The sequence below is a fragment of the Rhinatrema bivittatum genome, chromosome 5 (genome assembly GCF_901001135.1).
Source record: "Rhinatrema bivittatum chromosome 5, aRhiBiv1.1, whole genome shotgun sequence".
In the NCBI taxonomy this organism is placed as follows: domain Eukaryota; kingdom Metazoa; phylum Chordata; class Amphibia; order Gymnophiona; family Rhinatrematidae; genus Rhinatrema; species Rhinatrema bivittatum.
Genome location: NC_042619.1, coordinates 282,624,422 through 282,648,822, shown reverse-complemented (window position 1 = coordinate 282,648,822; position 24,401 = coordinate 282,624,422). Strand labels below are relative to the sequence as shown.

The 24,401-nt window shown below is 46.0% G+C and overlaps 1 protein-coding gene across 1 annotated transcript in view; it reads right to left on the bottom strand.

The window, feature by feature from the left end:
- Positions 1–21,652, bottom strand: part of LOC115092434 (disintegrin and metalloproteinase domain-containing protein 18-like) — a 354,651-nt gene extending 332,999 nt beyond the window's left edge. The window contains exon 1 of the mRNA XM_029603267.1: positions 21,521–21,652. Within this exon, the coding sequence (XP_029459127.1) occupies positions 21,521–21,593 (73 nt within the window). The 5' untranslated portion in view covers positions 21,594–21,652. The remainder of the gene's footprint in view (positions 1–21,520) is intronic.
- Positions 21,653–24,401: the final 2,749 nt, after the last annotated feature.

The following is a 24,401-nucleotide window of genomic DNA, read 5'->3' as shown; positions in this document are numbered from 1 at the left end:
GACGATGAGCATCCGTTACACACTTGGCTCAGTCGGCTGCTTGGCACAGGCGTTCTTTAACTTGATCCCACAAGCGGCGGATGGTTTGAGCAGTGGCTTGCACTGCAGGAGAAGGTACGCTAAGAGGAACTGGTGGTGGCAGGTGGGGGCTGCCGGCCAAGGACCACTGCAAATGGAGACGTCCCGTGGCAGATGCGACATGGGTGTTGAGACAGTTCCGCCCAAGGAAGGAGGTCGACCCAGTTATCCTGCTGGTCATTAATGTAGGACCGTAGAAAGGCCTTTAAGGAGCGGTTGGTCCTTTCGGCCTGGCCGTTGGCCTGCAGATGGTAGGCGGAGGTCAGATTTAGATTAATATTAAATTTGTTGCAAAGGGATCGCCAATACTTTGCAGCGAACTGGGGACTACATCTGATACAATTTTTTTGTGGTAATCCGTGGAGACGGAAAATGTGGTGCAGGAAGAGTCGGGCGAGTTCAAGAGCCGACGATAGGCCAGGCAGCGGCACAAAGTGGGCTATTTTGGAGAAGGTGTCGCTTATGACCCAGATCACGGTGTGCCCCTTGGAAGGGGGCAACTCCACAATGAAATCCGTGGAGAGACTGGTCCAGGGTTCGGTGGGTGCTGGGAGAGGCTGAAGAAGCCCCCACAGACATCCACTGGGGGGCTTTTGTTGTGCACAGACAGGGCAAGAATCCACATAGTCTCGAGAATCTTTCGCCATTGTAGCCCACCAGTAATGTCTACGGAGCATCTTGAGAGTTCGGGTCCAGCCAGGATGGCCGGCGAGACGGGAGTCATGAGCCCAACGAAGCCTTCTCTCTCGGAGTCGGCGAAGCACCACCGACTTGCCAGCCAGGGCAGTGGTGGTCATTGCAATGGAGATACAAGCAGGGTCAATAATGTGAGCTGGCATGTCAGGAATATCCTCTGGCTCAACAGAGCGGGAGAACGCGTCGGCGCGAAGATTTTTCTCGGCCGGGCGATAACGTAGTTCAAAGTTGAAGCATGCGAAGAAGAGAGCCCAGCGGGCTTTTCTTGCATTTAATAATTGGACCTCTTTCAAGTGTTCCAAGTTTTTATGATCAGTATAAATGATAAACTTGTGTTGGGCCCCTTCGAGCCAGGGGCGCCATTCTTGGAGAGCCAACTTCACAGCTAGGAGTTTGCGGTCTCCTATACCTTAGTTGTGTTCAGTAGGAGAGAACTTATGGAAATAGAACTCCCTTGGAGGAGTATTGACTGAGGACCTTCCGGGCGCTAATGGCAGATGTGTCAACTTCAACAATGAAGGGCCTGTTCGGGGCTGGATGGTGGAGGCAAGGTCCAGTACGAAAGGCCTCCTTAAGTGCCTAGAAGGTGGATTGGGCTTTGGGACTCCACTCCCGAAGATCACATCCTTTCTTAGTCATGGCGGTGAGTAGAGCTGCCAGCATGGAATAGTCTGCGATAAAGTGCCAATAATAGTTCATGAATCCTAAGAACCTTTGTAAGGCCCGTAGACCCACAGGCTGAGGCCAGTCACGAATGCCTTGAAGCTTGTCTGGATCCATGGTGAGAAATGATGTAGCCCAGGAAGGGGAGACTCGACTGCTCAAATAATTTGTAAGTCTTACTCTCTTATACCTATCCTCACTCTTCTGACATATGCCGAATTGTTACTAGTTGTCTATACACGTTTCAATATGTTCGTTATGAATGCGTTTTATGTATGATGTTGGTTACATTGTAAACCGGAGTGAAGGCACCCTGAAATACTTCGGTATATAAAAGAATCTAAATAAATAAATAAATAAATAAATAAATAAATAAATAAATAAATAGGTATTTTTCAAGTTTGGTGTAGAGATGGTGGTCCCTAAGTCGCTGAAGAACAGTCTGGACCTGCGAGCGATGGGAGTCCAGGTCCTTTGAAAAGATTAAGATGTCATCTAAGTAGACTACGACGAAGGAGTACAGGAGTTCTCGGAAGATCTCATTCATCAACCTCAGAAAGATAGCAAGTGCGTTGCAAAGCCCAAAAGGGCATTACTACATACTCGTAGTGTCCATCCCACGTATTATATGTGGTTTTCGATATATCCTCGGATTGTATGCGGATTAAATTATAGGCCCCACGTGGGTCCAACTTGGTAAAGATTCGAGGCCCCTGGAGCCGATCAAATAGTTCGCTGATGAGCGGGAATGGGTAACCATCCTTGTGGGTAATGGCGTTCAGGCCTTGGTAATCAATACATGGCCTTAAGGTGCCATCTTTCTTCTTTACAAAAAAGAACCCGACGCCCACTGGGGAAGTTGAGGGTCTAATGAACCCCTTGGCTAAGTTCTCCCTGATGTATGTGGACATAGCTTGGATCTCAGGAAGTGAGAATGGGTAAGTTTTGCCTTTGGGAGGTGTACTGCCGGGTAGTAATTCAATGGGACAGTTGAACTTCCGGAGAGGAGGTAAGATGTCGGCCTGTTGTTTGGAGAAGACGTCATGGTAGTCAGTGTAGGGTGTCGGTAACCCTGGGAGGGGCATGGATGTTAGCACTGGAACTGGCGGGGACACCCGCCATAGGCAGTGAGTCTGGCACTGAGGTCCCCACTGGGTGAGTTGGAGCGACTCCCAATTGAAATGTGGGGAGTGCAACTGTAGCCATGGTAGGCCGAGTACAATAGGGTTTACTGACCGCTTGAGAACCAGGAGAGTGATGTCTTCCTCGTGTAGGGTCCCCACGGTTAGCCGGATGGGTAGAGTGTGATGGGTGATACAATCAGGCAACGGCTCTCCGTGGATGGAGGCAATTTGTAGCAGTACTTCCAGGGCTTGAGTCGGAACTTGAAGAAGGGTAACTAGCTTTTCAAGAATGACATTTCCGCCAGCACCCGTATCCACGAGGGCAGTGGTGGAGAATGAGTGTGCCTCCCTAAGGAGGGAGACAGGCAACAAGAGTTGGAGGCCGGTGACTGTAGTGCCCAAGCTAGGGACCCCTGCCGGGCTTAGGCTTTGGAGTTTCCCGGACGCACCGGACAGGTCTGGATAAGGTGACCGGAACCTCCGCAGTACAGACAGAGACTGGACTTCCGTCTACGGAGGCATTCCTCGAGAGTGAGACAACCGCGGTTTATTTGCATAGGTTCGCCCTTTGGCAATGAAACCGTTTACGGTGCCCTTGATCTGGGGCTCATGGAACGAGGAGGTTCCAGGGCCAGTCATTTGCTAGGTTTTATCTCCCGGTGCCGTTCCCGGAGGCGGTGATAAATCCACTCAACTAATGCGATGAAGTCCTCCAATGACGTGGGGATCTCTCGGGCTGCCAACTCGTCTTTTAGGGCGGATGACAAGCCCTCGAGATAGAGTGCCCGCAGCCAGTCTTCCTGCCATCCCAACTCCGTAGCCAGGGTATGGAACTCCACAGTGCATTCTGAGAGGGAATGGGATCCCTGAAGAAGGTGGAGATGGTGGCCGGCGACCACCTGTCGGTCTGGGCCATCGAAGGTGCGTCGGAACATAGAGATGAATAGAGGGAGCTGCTGAATTATGGAGTCAGAATGATCCCAGAGTGGGTTGGCCCATGCCAGGGCTTTCCCTTCCAAACAAGAAAGGATAAACGTGAACTTTGTCACTTCATCTAGAAAAAAAGATGGCTGGAGAGCAAACTGCATGTAGCATTGATTGATAAAACCCCAACAGAGGCAAGGATCCCCATTAAAATGGGGATGAGCTGGGAGGGCCAGCAATGCCCGAGAGGGCATCGAGGTAGAGGAAGCGTTGATAGCTAGAGTCCCGGGGTTGGCCAGAGCGGACTCCTCGAGTTGTACTCTTAATCTTTCTACCGAGGTGGCCAATGCCTTGATGAATTGCTGCTGCTCCCGGACACATGTCGTCAGGCCGGGAATAGCCTGTAAGGCTGAGGACTCCACTGAGTCCATGGCCTTGGCAATCTGTTGCGCTGAGGTGGACCCTTGGCCTGGCGCAGATTAGGTACGGCCCCCTGAGGGTTCCCAGAGGGCACCTGCTGCCAGGAGGAAGAGCACACGAGGAGATAGAGGCTAGCTGGAGCTTCACCAATAACAGTCTGGGATTTCCACGAGTTGAGCCCTTGGTACCCGGACCACCTAGGCTTATGTGGGCCTCAAAGGATCTCCTGGAGAGGTAGCAGAGAGGTGTGCCCACCAAGAGCAAGGGTGCTGGAGAACAGATGAGCTAGACTGGAACAGAGGTTACCAGAGACCACTGGAACGGAGCAGGAAATGAAGGTCCTCTGGTCAGGATAGGCGAGGCCTATTGGTCCAACTGGTAGAAGGCCGCGGATGACATCAGAGCACGCAGGCCTGGTGGCCTTGGGAGCAGCAAAGAGAGTGTCCGTATGGAGCGCAAGGGTCAAAGCCAGGGTATCCGTCCGAGGGTGATCAACCAAAGCAAGGGTCAGTTCCAGAAGGCAGTCCGAACGTGGTCAGAACAAGCAGAGGTCGGTTCCAGGCAGTGGTCCAAGATGAGGTCAGAGGCAAGCAGAGGTCGGTTCCAGGCAGTGGTACAAAGTGAGGTCAGAGGCAAGCAGAGGTCAATACCGGAAGTCAGTCCAATCATAGTGAGAGGCAAGCGGAGGTCAGTACTGAATGTCAGTCCGCAGGGTACTACCTGGGAAGTGGAACAGGAACAGGAACGGATACTGGAGCACAGAAGGACCACGGGAGTACGAGAACGCAGGAGCACAGGAAGAAACAGGAACACAGGATGGCAACTAGCTTCTCAAGGATGAGGTGACCCGTTTGCCAAGGTGAGGTTCTGGGGACAGGACCTCGCTTTACATAGGGAAGTCAAGTGTCGTCATCTGGGCACGCCGAGGAGGGAGTTCCCTTCGTGGACCCTGTAAAGGGCCGTGGGATCCACGCGAGCGCCTAGGGGCATGGTCTTGGCTGGGGAGGACGCCAAGGCCCTGTGCAAGGCCTGCAGGGCCGCCTGAGAGGTAGCTCTGAGGCGGACGACGCTGACGAGGAGCGCCAAGGATGGTAGCGACTGGCTGCGGCTGCGGGAGACACCTGACCGGGGCCTGTCATAGGGCGAGCAAGGTGAGCAGGGCCGTCAGCGGGAGGGCTGCGGACGGGACACGCAACACAGACCAGTGAGTCCAATGTCAGTTGCTACCAATTTGCCTGCCACAATCATAAACAACAAGATTGGTGAACATATAGATAGGCCTAGTTTAAATGGACAAAGCCAACATGGATTTAGCCAAGGAGGTCTAGCCTCACCAATCTGCTACAGTGTTTTTAAGGGCGTGAACAGCATGTGGATAATGGTAAGCCAGCTGATATAATGTATCTGGATTTGCAAAAAGCATGTAACAAAGTCCCTCCTGACAGACTTCTTAGGAAATTAAAAAGTCATTGGATAGGTGTGTTATGGTTATTGATGTTTGGGTGGATCCTTGGACACTGTGGCAGCTGACCACGCCCACGGGGGGCAGTCCCGTGAGGGACCACAGTGTCAGGCTAGACTCTGGACACACAAACAAAGATTTGAATCTTTTATTAGTCAGTTTTGGAAATAACCAGAGGTGGCAGTAGAGAGTAGAGGATGTTGAGCCCGGCTGGGCAGGTCTCCCATAGAACGCTGGAACAGCGGATCCTCTGCTAGGCTGTGCTGTAGTGGAAAGAGACAGAGTTATGAGTACACAATAATAAGCATTCAGAGTCCCAGGGAGAATTAGGAGAAGCTCCGAGACAGGGAGAGCAGGCCCTCGAGGAGCGAGTACCTGATCCCTTAGAGCAGAGAGAGTCAGATGTATTGTACTCACATAGCAGTAGCAGAGACTCCACTAGATGAGAGGTCTGGCACCGGACAAAGGGCAGGTCCTCGAGGAGTGAGTACCTGGTTCCAGCGAAGCAGTACTGTGGAATAGATGGTAGTTGTACTCCCAGATGGAAACTGTTAGTGAGGTCTTCCAAGTAGAAAGGTTTGAAGATGCAGGCAGCGACTCAGGGAACATGGGCCCTTGAGGAGCGAGTACCGTTTCCTGATAGCACCTGAAAGAAGCAGAAGAGGCCCCCGAGGACCGGGTACCCCATAGCAACCCTGAAGGGTGTAAGAGATCCAGATAGCGCTGGAGTGGCAGAGCAGCTTCGGGACGGAGAGCGAATCCCATCCGTAGCGTTACCGTTGCTAACTCAATGAGCTAGCAAATACTGTAGGCTTAAATATCTTGTCAGCATGACTTCATATCAGGGGGACGCCCCTGAGGTTTCGCGCCAACGTGGAAATAAAGATGAGGGCGGCGTGCGCCCTAAGGTTCCTTGGAGGAGCATGGCGAGAGGCAGCACCAAAGCCGGTCTGGGAATGCCGGAGAGGACGGCAAACAGACGCCATGGCAGCCAGTAGTCTGAGGTGAACGGGAGGAGCCACAAGTAGTGAGAGGTAGGCGGGGTGAAGCCGTCGAAGACAGACGGTCGCAACAAGGTGGCAGTGTCCTATTGTGGATTGTAAACTGGTTAAAAGAAAACAGAGTACGACTAAATGTTAAATTTTCCCAATGAAGAAAGATTAATAGTGGAGTGCCCCAGGGATCTGTTCTGGGACCAATGCTTTTTAATACATGTATATTTATAAACAACCTGGAAATGGGACCAATGAGTGAATGACCACATTTGCTGATGACACAAAATTATTCAATCACAAGAGGATTGTGAGAATTTGCAAAAGGAACTTGTGAGACTAGAAGGCTGGACTGTTGTGCGTCCCTGCCGCGTGGGTGCCGTAACTGGGCCTGTTCACCTTGTGTTACCCTCGACCAGTGCCGGCCTCGCCACTGTCACTAACCCCCGACGTCCCTGATGCTCTTCGCGGCCTGCCTTGACCTCCTCTTTGCTCCAGGCCTCGCAGCAGAGGTCCCGTTGGGGCTCCGCATCTGCGTCCGTCTTGGCCCCACCCCTAGGCGCGCGCATGGCCAACATGCTAAGATTTAAAGGAAACCAATCCGGGCAAGATTATGACATCACTTAGCCTGACTATAAATAGCAAGGCGAGGTCCTGGGCAATCGGGTCGACACTCTGGTGAAGTAAGTTTGCCTGCTCTAGTGTCTCCTATTCCAGCATTTCATGTGCCAGCATGTCTCCATTCCCTGGTAATACCCTTCGGACTGATCTCATGGTACTGACCTTTGCTTGCTCTTGACCACGTCTGACCGCTGCCTGGAACCGACCTCTGCCTGCCTACTGCCCACGTCTGATCACTGCCTGGAACTTGACCTTTGCCTGACCTGACTATGCAAGGACTGACCACTGGTACTGACCCTTGCTTCGGCTGACCATTCTGGACTAATACTCTGACCTTGATCCTCGCTATCCACTCGGACACTCTCTTCTGGCCTTCCGTGACCTCCGGACGATCCTGTTTGGAGATTGACCGCGCACCCTTGTTTGTGGTGGGCACTCCCCTGTGCTACCTCTCTAGGAGACCCTGTAAGGCCCGGGTACCCAAGGGCTCAACCTGCAGAAACCCCGGGTTGCTATTGGTGAAGCTCCAGCTAGCCTCTGTCTCCTCCTGTGCTCCGCCTCCTAGTGGCAGGTTCTCTCTGGGTCTGACCAGAGGGCTGTATAAATCCTGCACCAGGCCAAGGGTCCACCTCCAGTGCAACATGAACATCCAAATGGCAGATGATATTTAATGTGGACAAGTGCAAGTGATCATGGATAGGAATGGCTACCAGTTCTGCCAGGCTCTCCAAAATCTGGAGAAGGCTAAAGATCTTTGCATAAAGATCCTTGTCCTTATGAACATTGACTCTGTGCTATACCCAAATTTGTCCAAAAATGTGGAGTATGAAATGTACTCAGGTGGAAACAAGTGTTCTGGAGGCTCAAGTAGGGGATGGGAGAGTACTCCCACTGAACCCTCCTCAGATCCAAGAGGGGAGGGAACACTAATCTAGAACCCCAATGATGAATTAGGGAACTGAAAAGGGGTCCTTTTTTACCTGAGAGAGGTGTATTCCTGATGCATGTACTTCGACTGGCTGGACTCCATGCTAATGAATAGCATTGGCTAGAACCACCTTGTGGGGTTTCTGATGGAGTATTTGCTCATTCCGGGGAAACTGGGACTTCTTCCTGAGGGAGTAAATCTGATATTTTGGAAAGGAGAATTTGAAAAGTACCCTTCTTATCCATAGCCACCAGAGAGATAAAGCAAGTCTTCACCAACTCCAGCACTTGGTCCAAACATTGACATGCCCTCTAGCCTGGTGCTGGAAGTGGAATATCCTCTTCAGATGCTAGGATAGAATCTCCTTGCACATCCTCTCGTCTTTGCAAAATTTGTACCGGGGCCATTCAGAAATCAAAGGTACTATGGAACTAATGAGATCTAGTGTATCTAGATGTAGACCTTACTCCAATCACCTTGATGATGACTTTTTTCTGGAGATTGGTGGGGTTAAGCCAGTATCTCCTTCTGCTATTGATAACCTTCCCATATGCAAGAGAGTAACTGGTAAGTTAGTGAATAGTTGCTTTAGAAGTACCACAGTCAGGTGCTTCAACAGCGCAACCTGTTCCAATACTCAAAGTATTAATGGCGTCAAACCTCAACACATTGCATGCTTTAAGGCCCAATACATTGAGTTCTTGTGAGTCAAAGATGCCAAAGCTTTATGCATTAATGGCGCTGGAGAATGGGTAACAGCTGCATTGACAGTGCCAAGGCTAGATGCTTTTTTGGCACTGGGTAGGCAACCAGCTCCAAAGAGTGGTGCTTCTTCTTAGCAGCACTCAGTTTATGCTTGTTCAATCCTAAGTACTTGGCTTGATCTGCCAAATGGGTAGTATTTATTGAGAAGATTCTCCTCAACACCTTAGGAGCCAAGAGGAGGCTGCTCTCCAGGAAATAGCTTTTCAGAATCTTACGAAATTACTTATTTTTTATTTATTTTATTTATTTAGATTTATATTGCGCTTTTTGCACTTTTTCAGTGCTTCAAAGTGGATTACATTCAGGTAATTACTTCATTTTCTAGGCTCTCGACTTCTGGGATAAGGGAGACATCTAGTCACAGTGTAACAACCTGCCTGATTGGTTCAGTCCAAGACATCAATAACAGAGGTCATGTCCATCCCTAATGGACATCTTCCTACCGTATATACAGTCTTTGAAATCACTTACAATGGGTTTCTTGTAGCTAGGCATCTTGTAAATTAAAGTTGGTTTTTTGTGTTGGTTTTTTATTATTATTATTATTATTATTATTTATTTATGCAGTTTATACAATTTTAGACAATAATAAAACTTGTCAATGACATGGCATTTATGTATAAATAATTAATCCTTACATTAACCTAATGCAATAGAAGAAACAGAAAAAGGAAAAACTAAAAAAGGAGAAAAAAGGAGAATCTTTATACATATGCCTTTATAAAGAAAAAGAAGATCCTAGTTCATTCAAACTGGAGCAATTAGGAAATAATTACAATTTGAAATAGGTGAGTTTAAATGCTATTACTATGTATGTACCAATGACTAACTGGTGGAAATTATCATTTTTTAACTCTTGAATCCAAAACTTTTTTGAGCTCTAATGGTTCTAAAAATACATATCGCTCATTTAGATGTTTTACAATGCATTTACAAGGAAAGTAAACTGTCATCTGGGCTCCCAGCTGTTTCACCTCTGGGCCCATCTGGAGAAAACATTTCCTTCTTATCTGTGTACTTCTAGTAATGTCTGGGTACATCCACATTTTTTCGGTAAGATATAATTTTTCTCGATTTCTTAGAAATAATTTTAAGATATTATCTCTATCATCAGCCTTCTGAAACCTTACACATAGGGTACCTCTCCACTCAATTTGATCTTCCATTGACTCTTCTAAGAAATTTGTGAGATTATCTAATGGCTGAATTTGATTTACAGCATTAACATTAACCTTTTCTTGCTTTTTTGTTACAATGTAAAAGATTTTCTCTATTGAGGGAATATTTTCAGGGGCAATTAATACATTTTCATTCAAAAATCTTTTAAATTGTTCCAAAGGTGATATAAGTTTTACAGAGGGAAAATTCAAGATTCTTACATTTTTATATCGAAAATTGTTTTCCAACACCTCTAGTCTTCTTGAATTTGCTGTTTCTCCCTTTATTAATTCTACCTGTACCTCCTGAACCTGAATTAGCTGTTTCTCTAAACTCTCACATTTCTCTGAATTTTTTTTTAACTTTTTCATCAATTATTTTCCCTTGTGTTTGTACCTCAGTCATTTTTACTTCTAAATTATTCATAGAAGTTTTTAAATCCATTAGGACTTCCCAAATATTTTCAAGAGTTACCCCACAATTGTCTTTACATTGAGGATTTTTCTTCTGAACAATATTTCCACCAATTTGGGGATAGTTATCAATTATCAGTCCTGAGAGTCCTACCCCTCCTTTAATGCCTTTTGGTGTTGATGTTGGAGGATCCAAAGAGAATGATCTTTCTCCGCTACTCTCCTCTACCACTAGTAACAGGTCCTCTCCGGAACTTCCTCGAATACCTGCACCTAGTCCGTTTCCTCCCCCGATGCTAGGCAATACCTCTACATCTTCGGTAAGATTTATCACCTCTGGATTCGGATTCTGTGAAGGCTTAGGCAGTTCTGGAGTCAGAGGAGCTCCGGGGCTTAAAGAGATCTGAAACTGTTCCTGAGATAGCTGAAGCTGCTCCTGCTCCGTATCTAGGTCGGAACCTCCCGGAGATTTTGCATTTAAAACTTTGAGAAAGTTTTCAATTAATGGTTGGGAAGGAGCTGGATTAGGAGCAGTTGGGGTCTCTGGCCGCAATCTGCCCTTCCTCTTTGTATATGGCATAATGAAAAACACACAAGATAACTTTCTCAACATACAACAATATCTAAACTGGGACCTTCCTCGAGGGACAGAGAGAGTTACTAAGCAAAATAAGTTTAAAACTTACTTAATGGAGATGTTTTCTTCTTTTTACTTTTCAAATTTCAGGTTCCAAACACTTTCCAAAAATAAAGCCGTGTGCCCCTTTGTTGCGACGACTGCACGCCGCAGGGGGGGCCGGTTTTGGCACTACCGGTCCCTCCCCTTGATGACGTCAGGCGCCGCTAGGAAGGAAGTGGTTCAGAAACCTCCGTTCACAGATGTAGAAGCAGGTAAAATTTTTAGGAAAATCTGCCCAGGTTGGGGGCCGTGAATCACTTCACCCCTCAGGCTCCGTCCTCTCTCGGTCCCCAGCTATGCGCCGCAGGGGGAGCTGGTTTTGGCACTATCGGTCCCTCCCCTTGATGACGTCAGGCGCCTCTAGGCAGGAAGTGGTCAGAAACCTCCGTTCACAGATGTAGAAGCAGGTAAAGTTTTTAGGAAAATTCGCCCGGGTTGGGGCCGTGAATCACTTCACCCCTCAGGCTCCGTCCTCTCTCTGTCCCCCTGTGTTTGTTTTTTAAATAGCATTGAAAAGTGCAGTTTGGGGGACTGCCAAGACAGCAAATTAACTTACTAATTGAAAAGTTTATAAAAAATAAAGTACTGAAGATATAAATCAAGAAAACTTTACAGAGAGATAGGGTACATATCCATGCTGAAGCTTGAATCAAAAAAGACTGAGGGGACTCATGCTCACTAGAGCAAATGTTCAATAAGGGGTAGATTTTCAAAGGGATACGCGCGTACCCCCCGAAAACCTACCCCAACCCCCCCCCCCCTGCGTACGCCGAGCCTATTTTGCATAGGCTCGGCGGCGCGCGCAAGCCCTGGGACGCGCGTAAGTCCCGGGGCTTTGCAAATGGGGCGTGCCGGGGGCGGCACGAATTTTGGGGCGGGGCGGGAGGTGTGTCGGGGGCGTGACGCCAGCCCGGAGGCGTGGTTGAGGCCTCCGGACCAGCCCCCGGGTCAGGTGATGGTGCGCCAGCAGCCCGCTGGTGCGCGCAGATTTACGCCTGCTTTCAGCAGGCGTAAATCTGCCAACAAAGGTATACGCACTATTTCAGAGCGGCCTTGGAAGGAACAGGAAGCACGCCGGGCTCGGCGCACACAGATTGCACAAATGTGCACCCCCTTGCCCGCGCCGACCCCGGGATTTTATAAGATACACGCGGCTACTCGCGTATCTTATAAAATCCAGCGTACTTTTGTTCGTGCCTGGTGAACGAACAAAAGTACGCGCGTGCGTAAATTTATAAAATCTACCCCTAAGCTTAGAGAGAAGGGTCAGTCAGCGCCATCAGATGATGTCACCTATGCATCATAGCTAATTCAGTTCTGTCTATCAACAGAGAATCTGCTTATCATACATGTGTATAAATATACACAAACATATAAACACATGCACACACACTTTAGGACATTATTTGCAAATCTGTATTGTAGAGTTTATAATACTACTCAGAAGAGCTCAAAGGATTCACGTTCAAAACTCCACATCCAGACCTTAAGTCAATTACTTTTTCCCTGGATATCAGTTCACACAATTGTTATTGAATAATAATAAATAGCCTTACAACTTTCACCATCTTCCCTGTGGAGGTTTTTAACTAGGTGCCAACTCAGAAATTGTGATGCATAGGCTTTTAATCACATATTCGGTGTAAATTCATTTATTACAACTAAACTGAAAGGTACAAGGGATTTTAAATGTACATTTCAAAAGTTCTCTCTGTTCCACACTTCTCTGGCCTTGCCTGATTGACACTTACTGCCACAGGCTCTAACTTCTGCGGCCACAAACTCTGGCAGCCAGTTCTCTTTCTCATACAGAAGCAGCTGGTCAGGAATCTGGCCTTTGGAGGTTTGTGTTGTTTATCTGCTGCTCGAGTTAGCAATCTGTTAGGGATCTGCTGCTGGACACTCCTATAAGAGGAGGAGTTAGCAATCTGTTATACTTCTGATAGCGAGATCGCAATCTGATGTAGGATATGCTATGCAGATGGGAGGAGCTAGCAGATAAGAATAGCAGTCTGATAGAATCCTCTCCCCAAACGGGAGGAGTAGCATTCTGTAGTGAACTGCCTCCTATGGGTCTATTAAGAAATGGCAATATGTTATGATGTAGACTGCAGAGTTGGCAATCTGTACCAGCGGAGTACTGGAGATGGTGCTCAGCTGGACAGAAAGTAAATAGATGAATTCTTGGGCCGATGGCAGATGACAGCGCCCCCCAGGAGGAAGTCCCAAGAGGGACCACCGGCTAGGCTGGAGTATGGAGACAGACACAGACAGTTCTTTATTAGATAAGTAGTATAACCACTAGAGATGGCAGTAGTGAGCTGATATATTCGGTAGGGCTGAAGTCCCTCAGATACTGGAACTGCGCTTCCAAGGATGCTGAGCTGCAAAGAGTCTGTAGAGAGTGAATAGACAGGGTATGCAGTTATACATAGCCAGTACTAGATAACTCATATAAGGTCTTGAGATGTTCAGTAGCTGGAAAGGGTTTAGGCCCTCAAGGAGCGAGTTCCTGGTTCCAGAGACTGCTCTGAGAGAGCGGTGGTCACTCACAATAGTCTGTATCTGGAATAACTTCTAGTCAATAGAGAATCTTCAGAGTGTTCAGGAACATAGGCCCTCGAGGAGCGAGTGCCGGTTCCTATATACCATCTGAAATAGTAACTCACAATGTCTGTACATGCAATGGCTTCTGGACAAGGAGAATCTTCAGAGTGTTCAGGAACATAGGCACTCGAGGAGCGAGTACCGGTTCCTCTCTGTAATCTGAAATAATAATTCACAAATGTCTATACCTGCGATAGCTTCAGGGCAAGGAGAATCTTCAGAGTGTTCAGGAACATAGGCACTCGAGGAGCGAGTACCGGTTCCTATCTGTAGTCTGAAATAATAACTCACAATGTCCGTCTCTTGCGATCTCTTCCAGGCAATGGAGAGTCTTCAGAGGATTTTGGAACATGGGCCCTCGAGAAGCGAGTACCAGTTCCTTTCTGTATTCTGAAATAGAGAAAGAGAATGAGGCCCCCGAGGAGCGGGTACCTCTGGTAGGTCCGGAAAGGGCATGTTGCAAGAGTGAAGCGGGTCCGAAGGAATCCCGCAAACAATCCTTTGGGTGCAGAGTAGTCTTTGGACAGCCGAAGCTAGTCCAAGCGGAGTCCTTGCTAACTCAAGCTGTTAGCAAAAGTAAAGATCTTTTATGTTGGAAGCAGATGATGTCAATACAGGGGGATGCCCCTGAGGTTTGCGCCCTTGCTGGTACATACTTCGGAGCTCGCGTGCGCCCTACGTCATCAGGAACATGGCGGATCCGCAGTGTTGAGCCGGCCCGGGGACGCCGGGGAGAAGCAGCATGGAGACGCCGCGGCATCAAGCTGTCCATCAGGCACAGAGGGAGTCGCCACACAGGTAGAGAGGATGGCGCGAGGGCGAAAGCAGGCATGAACGCAACAGTTTGAGATTATTTTAAACTGTCCAAGAGCCTCTCCTTGTTTACAGTCCAGAATAGTGTTAATATTAGACTGGCAAGCTTAAAGGGACAACATTCCCCAATATTCATAACAGAAAACTGAGCTGTTTTCCAGGTTGTCACGTTTAACCAGATAAGGATGGTGGTTCCTGGAGTTCCCAACCGCATTACCATCTTTTTGGAGTTCTGGGGGAGGGAGTATGGACTCTGTACTGTGAAGATGCAGCCTTTAGAGGCGAAGAGTACAGAAATCCTCATTATTACTATTACTACTACTACTTAACATTTCTATAGTGCTACACAACATACGCAGCGCTGTACAAACATACAAAAAGACAGTCCTTCCTCAATAGAGCTTACAATTTAATAAGACAAACACACAAGACAAGAGACTTGGTTAAAAGAAAAGAAAGTCAAGGGAGGAGATCCAAGATGGCGCATTAGAGTGAGGACGTGCAACGTTTCTCTCCCTCGTTTTGAGCTGAAACCTTTTCCTCATGCCTCACTCTGGGCATAAACGGAGGGCCCGAGAGAGGCTAAACATGGACCCCCCCGTGGGCGCGATCTGGGGGCCAATGGATGCTCAGCTCCTCAGAGGAACAGAAATACCGGGTGAGGAGTCGCTGGGGGAATGCCATGGAGAAGTTGAAACAGCCGACGTTCTCCTTGACTCACCATCTCTCTACCCAGATGAAAGAATAGCCCGCAAAAACCCAGTGGCTAGTCAGATAGCTGACCTGAGACACCCGGAGTCTCTTCCGGGTTGCTCTGGGGAGGAGGAACAGTATGGAGCCAGAGCAGGCTCGACGAGAATGGAACCTCCAGGAACCTCTGGGACGGAGGGTGAAATACCCGAAAGAGGAGAAAATCAGGCACTGGATGAGGTTATCTCCTGGCAAGTTGTAGAATTTGGAGAAGAAGAACTACAGGCATTATACCCAGAACCAACGCCATTGGTAAGGCCAGAGATTTTTTCTCTTAAGACAATTTGGATAGCAATAGAAGCATTGAATAATAATATGTTAATGCAAATTGTTGCGTCCGTCGGTCTCAGACGGCTTCGACCTCTGTGCCTTACACCTTTCTCTCTGCTCTCCCCGCTAGCCTTGGGAAGATGGCTACTGCCGCGTCTGCATGCTGCTCTCTCCAGCATCCCCGGAACGGCAATGGCAAGGCAATCCACCATGTTTCTCCTGAGGGCCTCCTAGGGTGCGTGCTCGCATGCCACCCACGTCTTTATCCACGTCATGGCGGGAACCTCGGGGGCATCTCCCTCGAGTGACGTCATGCCATCCGGGAATTTAGCCTGCCCTTCGTTTGCTATCAATTTGAGTTAGCAAGGATTGGACTTGTCCGGTCTGAGCTACCCTGCCGCCGCTGGAAGCTCTCTCTGCCCTTCGGGGTATTTCTCTAACCTGGGTACCTGCTCCTCATCTGGGATCAGGTACTCGCTCCTCGAAGGCCTGCTCTCCCTGGCTCGGTGCCTGTAATCCAACTATTTCTGCCTGCTGGGATCTCCATCTATACAGCTACCAATTTAGTGAGTAATCTAACATTGTCAGTCTGTCTCATCTACAGCTCAGCACTGGGAACCTGCATCTGGAACTCCCTATACTATCACTGAGAGACAGGTCTCCTCTGCCGAGGGCCCCTGGACTGCTTCCACTGGATCACCTCACTACTGCCACCTCTGGTGGTATCATTCAGCTGTATAATAAAAGATAAATACCTGTGTTTGCATGTCTCGAGTCTAGCCTAGTAGTGGTTCCTCACAGGGCTCCTCCCTGTGGGAGTGGCCATCACCACAGTACCCAAGAATCCACTCCAACACCTCAAAACCATAACACAAATTAAACCGATTGCAAGAAAAATTGGACAGACTGAGAAACAATTGCAGAAAATAAAAGAGAAAATTACAGATAATAAAAGGGAAGTTATACAGCGAAAATCTGAAATGGGGGAAAATGAAAAAAATTGATCCAAAGTATAATTAAAGATAATCTATACATATTAAGAAAAATGGAAAATATGGAGAACCAACAAAGGAGTAGGAACTTGAGGCTGTCCCTAAGAAACATTTGGTTGCGCCGACAGAAATGTGGACGAAGTTTGCCATGGTATGTTGAAAATACCACAGGAAGTTTTACCTCCTTTATCAAACACATTATCTTCCCTCAAGGAAAAAGATTCAAATAGAAGGAAAAGAACTGCAACAACTGTCCCCCTTGAATGTATCAGCGGTCCTCGAGTCATCAATGGAAGAAGAGGCCCAGCTAGTAACATTAATAATCACCTTTTTACTAGATTCAGATAGAGACTGGGTCCTTCAGCAATATTTCCGTAATAAAATTGAATTGTTTTGCGGTTTGAAGGTACAAATATTTCCAGATTATGCAAAGGAGACACATATTAGGAGGAAACAGTTTCTTGAATTAAGAGGGGGTGGTTCAAATGGGAGCCCAATTTTTTTTAAAGTTTCCCTGTGTCTCATAAAGTTTAAAGATTTAACTTATACCTTTTTTATCCACAACAGTTAGAGAAGTTTATAAAAGACAGAATTAGTGTCTTGCCAGAAGATAGCCCAGATACAGTCCCTGTATAAACCTCATTTAAGGATATAATGTTCTATGTAATATAATCTGTTCCTGCCTAATGCTTTCAAAACACTTGTGGTGGTAAAATGTATTATTTAATTTCCTTCTACCTAAGATGTCTCCTGTGAGGATCTCCTCGACCTTATAGTGGGCTGTGGACTGTGAGACAGTAGTATTTAATTTCCTGTTTAAATTACCGGTATGTGGGGAGGTGAGGAGCTTGATTTCCTGCTGCACAGTGCTACAATTATTCCTGTCTCCATACCTGGCTACCCTACCTGAAGGTAAATTACATCGCTGGAATACAAGAACTGAGCTTCCGGGGGTAGACTCAGCTCTGCCCCGACGGTGAACAGCCAATCAGATCCTGAAACGTCAGGAGGAGGGGCCGGTAAGGAATTACAAAACGCTGAGACTCCTGTTACCTCTTTGGAGGTGAGGAGCTTGATTTCCTGCTGCACAGTGCTACAATTATTCCTGTCTCCATACCTGGCTACCCTACCTGAAGGTAAATTACATCGCTGGAATACAAGAACTGAGCTTCCGGGGGTAGACTCAGCTCTGCCCCGACGGTGAACAGCCAATCAGATCCTGAAACGTCAGGAGGAGGGGCCGGTAAGGAATTACAAAACGCTGAGACTCCTGTTACCTCTTTGGAGGTGAGGAGCTTGATTTCCTGCTGCACAGTGCTATAATTATTTCTGTCTCCATACCTGGCTACCCTACCTGAAGGTAAATTACATCGCTGGAATACAAGAACTGAGCTTCCGGGGGTAGACTCAGCTCTGCCCCGACGGTGAACAGCCAATCAGATCCTGAAACGTCAGGAGGAGGGGCCGGTAAGGAATTATAACATCACTGTTCTATCGGCGCGCAGCCGATGGCGTGCTGCTGAAGCCGCGCGCCAAAGGCGCGCGCGGCTCTGACCGGCTCCGACCGGATACGCACGGATTCGCATGGAGATACAAAGATAAGTATAGCTCTTTCTGATTTGACATTACGAAAAAGCTTGAAATTGATTCCATTGCAAGGTAAAATTCATACATTGGGTGAAGGTTGGAATTTACCTGATATCTCCCCCCCTGCCTCCCAATCAAGAGTCAGTTTATCTTAAATAAGTAAGTTTACTATTATCTTGTAAAATCTTATTGTCTAAGTTCCTAATACATAATTATTTCATGCCTCATACAAAGAGAAAGGCTAAGTTGCGGCCAATCTCTAGCACTCCTACTATGGAACAAGGACAAAAGTCAGTTGTTGACTGGTTAAATTCTCCACAAATTATCCCTGTTGAAGGGGCCGCTGTGGGGTTGGATTCAGGGCAAAATCTATTCCCACTGGCCGACGACATCTCATTAAGTCCAGGGGCGCCTGAAACACCTAAACCACCCGGTGAAGAAAGGAAATTGTCCTTTAGTTCACCGGATACCCCGCAAAGAGTCTCTGGGAATGTGGAAGAGAACGGTGGAAATACTCAAGAAGAACAGGACATATTGATTGTAAAGATTGACCCCCATAATGGAGAAGAAAAAAGACCTTCTAATATCACTTTGGACACTTTGTGGACATTTATGTCTAAGTTGGATAATTCGATAAAAAATCTAACTAAAGTTACTAATGAGATCAGAGTAGCAGTAAAGAGTAATACAGAGATAACGCTTAATCAAGAGAAGTTAACTAAAGAAATTGATAACAGATTATCTTTGGTTGAGAAAGTTCAAGTAAATCAGATAAAGAGCGAAAATGAGATTCAAAGAAAATTAGAGAATATTGAAAACTATTCAAGAAACCTCAACTTACGTATTATTAACTTTCCAGTTATTAGTAAAATGAATCCGATGGATTTATTTAGATCTTATATAACACAAGTGCTACAAATTCCAGATCAATGTATGCCAACAATAGTGAGAGCTTTTTATATAAATATCTTGAATAATAAAAAAAAAGAATCACAAGAGCAAGATGGAGAACAAACAACTGAATCAAAGGATTTAAAAAAGGATGAAATTTCGCTTGAATTATCTGATTTGCTTGAAAAATCTCAAAGTGAATTAATTGTAGAAAAAAAAGAGGTAACCTGTTAGTTACTTTGGCTTTTATCTCTGATAAGGATAATATCTTTAGATTCTTTTTTCGAAACAGAATGAAGACATTCTATGGTTACAAAATCTGGATTTATCCAGACTTGGTTAAAACCACCCAACTTAGGAGAAAGAGATTTCTCACTCTAAGACAATTGGTAATAGATAAGGGTGGTCAGTTCTTATTAAGATACCCCTGTAAATGTGTGATAAATTTAAAAGAACATAAATACCAATTCACCGATCCTGAACAACTCAGAGTACTTTTGGGGATAGATAAACAGGCATAAATAGATAGAAGTTGGAGAATTATTCAACTTACTTTTACTTGTTTATCATAGAAACTTTTCAAATAAGATTGCTCAATAGTAGATAAACTTTCTCTTTTTACTTTAACAAAATACAGAAAGTGAAATATTAACTTGAAAAAATTTATACCTGTTATTGTATAACAATTTTTTCTTTTTGTTTCTGTAATTACAATATTGCAAGTGGATACTTGTATAAATATGGAAAATGAATAAATAAAGAATTAAAAAAAAAAAAAATTACCGGTATGTGATTGTTTAGTTGGTACTGTATTCACTATTTTTTCCTTAATTGTTTACAATTTATAACACTGAAAAATGTAATAAAAGGAAAATTAAAAAAAAAAGTTAATCAAGACTAAAAGCAGACAATCAGGCATAAGATTTAAAAGCAGTTTCATAAAGGTGGGTTTTTAGATTGGATTTAAACATGGCATGATGCACCAGTTCAGGAAACTATTCCAAGCACACGGTTCAGCCAGGTGGAAAGCAGAATCTGGAACTGGCAGTAGTGGAGAAGGGCACGGATAGGAGTGACTTATCAGACGAGTGGAGTGCACAAGGAGCGGTGGAGAGAGAGATAAAAGAGGAGAGGTAGTGAGGTGCTGCAGAATGAAGGTATCTGTTGATGAGAAAGAGGAGCTTGAACTGTTTGCGGGAGTGGAAAGGGAGTCAATGCAGTGACTTCAGAAGAGAGGTTATGTGAGCATAGCGACTGTGGCAAAAGATAAGTCACGCAGCTGAATTTAGGACAGATTGCAGTGGACAGAAAGAAATGACATGTTTTAGCAGTGTTTTGGATATGCGTAGAGAAGGAGATAGTGGAGTCCAAGAGGACTCCACGGTTACGAGCTGATGGGACAGGGATGACGACCGTGTTATCCATGTTGAGTTTAAGCTGGCGGCGGGACATCCAGGCAGCAATGTCAGACAGGCAGGCTGAGATCCAGGATTGGATTTCTGGTGAAATTTCTGGTGTACATAAGTAGTCATCAGCATAAAAATGTTATTGAAAGCCACAAGAGGAAATCAGAAGTGGGAAGAGAAGAGGGCCCAGGACAGAGCCCTGAGGCACACTAATTGATAGTGGAATGGCAGTAGAAGAGGAACCACCAAAGGAAAATGCTAAAAGTGTGATGGGAGAGGTAAGAAGAGATCCAAGACAGGACAGAGTCCTGAAATCAAAGCGAGGACAGAGTATCAAGGAGTAGGCGGTAATCAACAGTGTCAAAAGCAGCATGCAGGTCAACCCAGATACCAAGTCTGAGTGTCTCTCCCTGGATTAGGGTCTCCAGAGGGGGCAGATTTACTCACACTATGAAATCGGAAAAAAGAGGAAGGAAGTAAAGAAGAAGCAAGAATGCAACGTGGTGTGTTGGGTAAAATAGTGCACCACACACATCCCTTCCTACAATCCATTCACCCACCATGCCCCCTACTTCCTTAGACAGGTAGATATTGAGGAAGAGGCGAGGCAGGGGGCAAGATTGCTACTGGTGTAGCAGGATTACCAATTTAAGAATAATCTAGAAATATTATTACCCATCATTATATGCCTCCCCCATTCCCCAGCACTTCAAATCACCAAAAGGGCCAGTTATACATCCCTCCCCAGCCTACTACTCCAAGAAGCTCTCTTCCTCATTCCTCCTCCTCCTTTCTTTCCCTCCCCCAGCAAACTCTGACAAGAGGTTCACCACAGGCCTCTCCGTGATTAGAAATGGCCTTTGGCCCTTCTTTTGTAAAATTTGGGGAAGTCCTGCTCTAATGGTTCCCGCTGCCCCTAGTTCTCCCTTCTTTGTCAGTCAGATCGATTATTTGACCGGTGCATTAGGAAGGGGAGCCCCCCTGCCACTCATCTCTGTGATTCCTGCTAGCTACGGGAAACAGTGGCCACAATAGTTCTTCAGCTAGGCCAGAGCTGCCTCAAAAGTGAAGGATGCAGCACTAAGAAGTGTCTATTTAGACCCGGGATACAGGAGGAGTGAACGTGTTTATTGCGGTGGCGCAGACCCTCCACCCCAACGCTCTGCTTGGAGACAGTTGCCCCAATTAATTATCGCTACAAAGAACGCTCCTGGTAGTCAATATCATATAACCTGGGACCGCTCGGCAAAACAAAAAACAAAACAGAAAAACTCCCCTCACCTGTGATGTGAATTAGAGTTACCAAAATTAACATACTCAGCTGGGCAAGCCGCAGCAACCACTGCTTATTCATTCCTGGAGCAAGGTTGAAGGACAAAAATTACACGCAGGTCTTTAGTAATACTCTTTCTAAAAGAATTAGAACTAGAAGTCGGGCGGACTCTGGTCTGGTGCAGAAGCGGTGGAGTCCGGGTCCTGTTATCGGCGAGGCTGAGCTGAAGTGCAGGGCCAGTCTCGGTACGGCCCTCGCGGGAAATTTTTCGGTTGGTCGGGACTCTGTTTTGCTCTGGCGGTTAGAACGTTCGGTCTCCCAGAGGCCTGCAAGGCGCCAGGGCCGCGAGACAGGGGACAGAAGGAATTCCATGAGCCCTGCGCGTAGAAGAGAGCCTAAATTCTCACGGGGACAGCAGGATGTTGAACTTCCCATTTACAAAATGCACAGAACTAAATCAAACTACTGGCAATTCCACTTTTGAAACTAGCATACTTCTGATTTTTGTATTTAAAAATGTTTAATGGTCTAGCTATTCTTAAACTTGTCTGTAATTACAAATCAAGATAGTCCATTTTCCCGTCTTGCTTCCTTACTTCCGTATTGACTACCGTAGTACTACTAAATCTCTTTTGTAAAGTGCACATGAATCTTCTTGTGATTTTGATGCACATTTATTTTTTAAAAAATTGCTAATAGGTTACAGATGGATTCTATAAAACAAAATATAGATACAATATAGATACTAAAAAAATAGAAAAGATTAGCTGCAAAATGTGTAAGTCTATACGATGAGAGCATATTTATTTTTCAGGACAACTGGGAGTTGCACAGACATTCCAAGGTAATTTTACTAGAATATGCTTCCTAATGAAATAACCATCAAAGTTAGTGTAACCCCATCCCCTGATGCAAACTGCATTCCAATGGGGCAATGAAAGAATGTAGAAGTTCTTTGGGGCAGGAACCCAGGCTAGCCCTCCAACCTCCCTTCCTTCCCAGGGTGTAGGTTGGAGAGATATGGGATGAAAGGAGTCCTCTCAGTACCCAGTGCAGGGTGATTAACTCTCCCTCAGGAATCCCCTGGGTTAGGGAAATTCTGAGGTGCTGATAGCCAAAGACTCAAAGGAGCAACTGTGTTAGCATCCAGATAAATCTTTACTGTTGCAAATAGTTAAAAATGGCACAATATGGGACCACAGCACTATAAATATGTTCTTTACAGGATTTTCCTCAATCTGTGCAGGAATGTCTGATGCCAGGGGAACTTCTACCCTCCAGAGCTTGGAAAAAATAAGTCCCCATGTGGGAAGGGTATCCTTTGGATGGGCAGAATACCCCTTCCCGATGGCCAAAATGCTAAACTGCTGCACAGAGAATTAAAAATCTCTCTTTCTTCAGGGTCTTGGAGAATCATCGGATGGGTGCCTTCTTGAATAGTAGGCTTTGCCTTTACTCACTGTTAGATGATTCAAATCTTCTTTAGTCTTTTGCGGTCCTTGGTTTTTTCATTTTGAATCCCTGATGGGAGGCATCCCTTGGAGCAGAATTCTCAATGATCCCAGGAGGAAGGAAGGGCAGCCAGAACTTCCAACCTGGATCTTGAAATTAGGTTTACAAAACTGAAGATAAGCCTGGGGTGGCTCACAGCAGGTCACTGCTACCCCTTTCCTCATGAGGCAATGGGGGGGCAGGTCTTCCCTAACCTGCCAGGCCAAGATGTCCCCTGAGCCTAGGAGCTGAACAGACTCCAGCCTGGCCCCTGTACACAAATGTACTCAGAGGGATCTCCCACCAAACAGGTTGTTTACTACCGGTAGCTGGGCAGAAACCCTCCTGACCCTGGCCAGGACCACCAAACAGGGCTTGCTGGGTTGAAATTGGCTGGGCCTATAAAACAAAAAGTTTAACTACTTCCTATTCCTAGTACTAACAAAAAGGGCTTCTTCCCGAGCTATAGCAAGGGCACAGTTATATACTGTTACAAATGGGCTGGCCTTTCCAGACCTTTCAGAAGGAGGAGGTTTATTTGAATGATTTCTCCCTTCATTCTACTCTAGCTTATTGACATTGCACTAACCCAGGGCTTGCCAGTAACCTGAGAAGTGCCTGGATTACATTAGGTTCAAAGAGCATGAGGTACTTAAGGTTTATTTTTCCATTTTATTTCTATGGAAAAAAAAAAGCTTTGGCACAATGGGTTCAAAATCCTTATAGATATTTTTTTTAAAAAGCATCACTATAGATGTGAAAAAATGCAAATCACACCAATATCCAATCAGAGACAAAGCCAAGGAGTGTGTTACAAACAGTTCAAAAGTCTGTAGAGCTCAATTGGGAGTAGATAAGTGAAAATTCACAGGTGATATTCAGCAAATTTAATAAGTGACAAACACATAACTGAATAAGGTAATATCTCTAATGTCTTCTGTTCCCCGATACGGGGCCATGTTTTGCCGTGGCTTCATCGGGAGGAACATTGCTATAGGAAAATCAAAGTGTTAAAAATGAGTTAATAAACAAATCAACAGTTGAATGACAGTTCAAAATGGCTAATGCAGTTAAACATTTGACTGTCATTCAGCTGTTGATTTGTTTATTAACTCATTTTAAACACTCTCTGATTTTCCTATAACAATGTGCCTCCCGATGAAGCCACGGCGAAACACGGATCCGTGTCGGGGAACAGAGGACATTAGAGATATTACCCTATACAGCTATGTGTTTGTCACTTATTAAATTTGCTGAATATCGCCTGTGAATTTTCACGTATTGACTCCTAATTGAGGTCTACAGACCTTTGAACTGTTTGCAAAACACTCCTTGGCTTTGACTCTTGAACGCCATGCTTCTTTTTTTTTTTTAATAAGTAATTTTTAGCCATTCCTT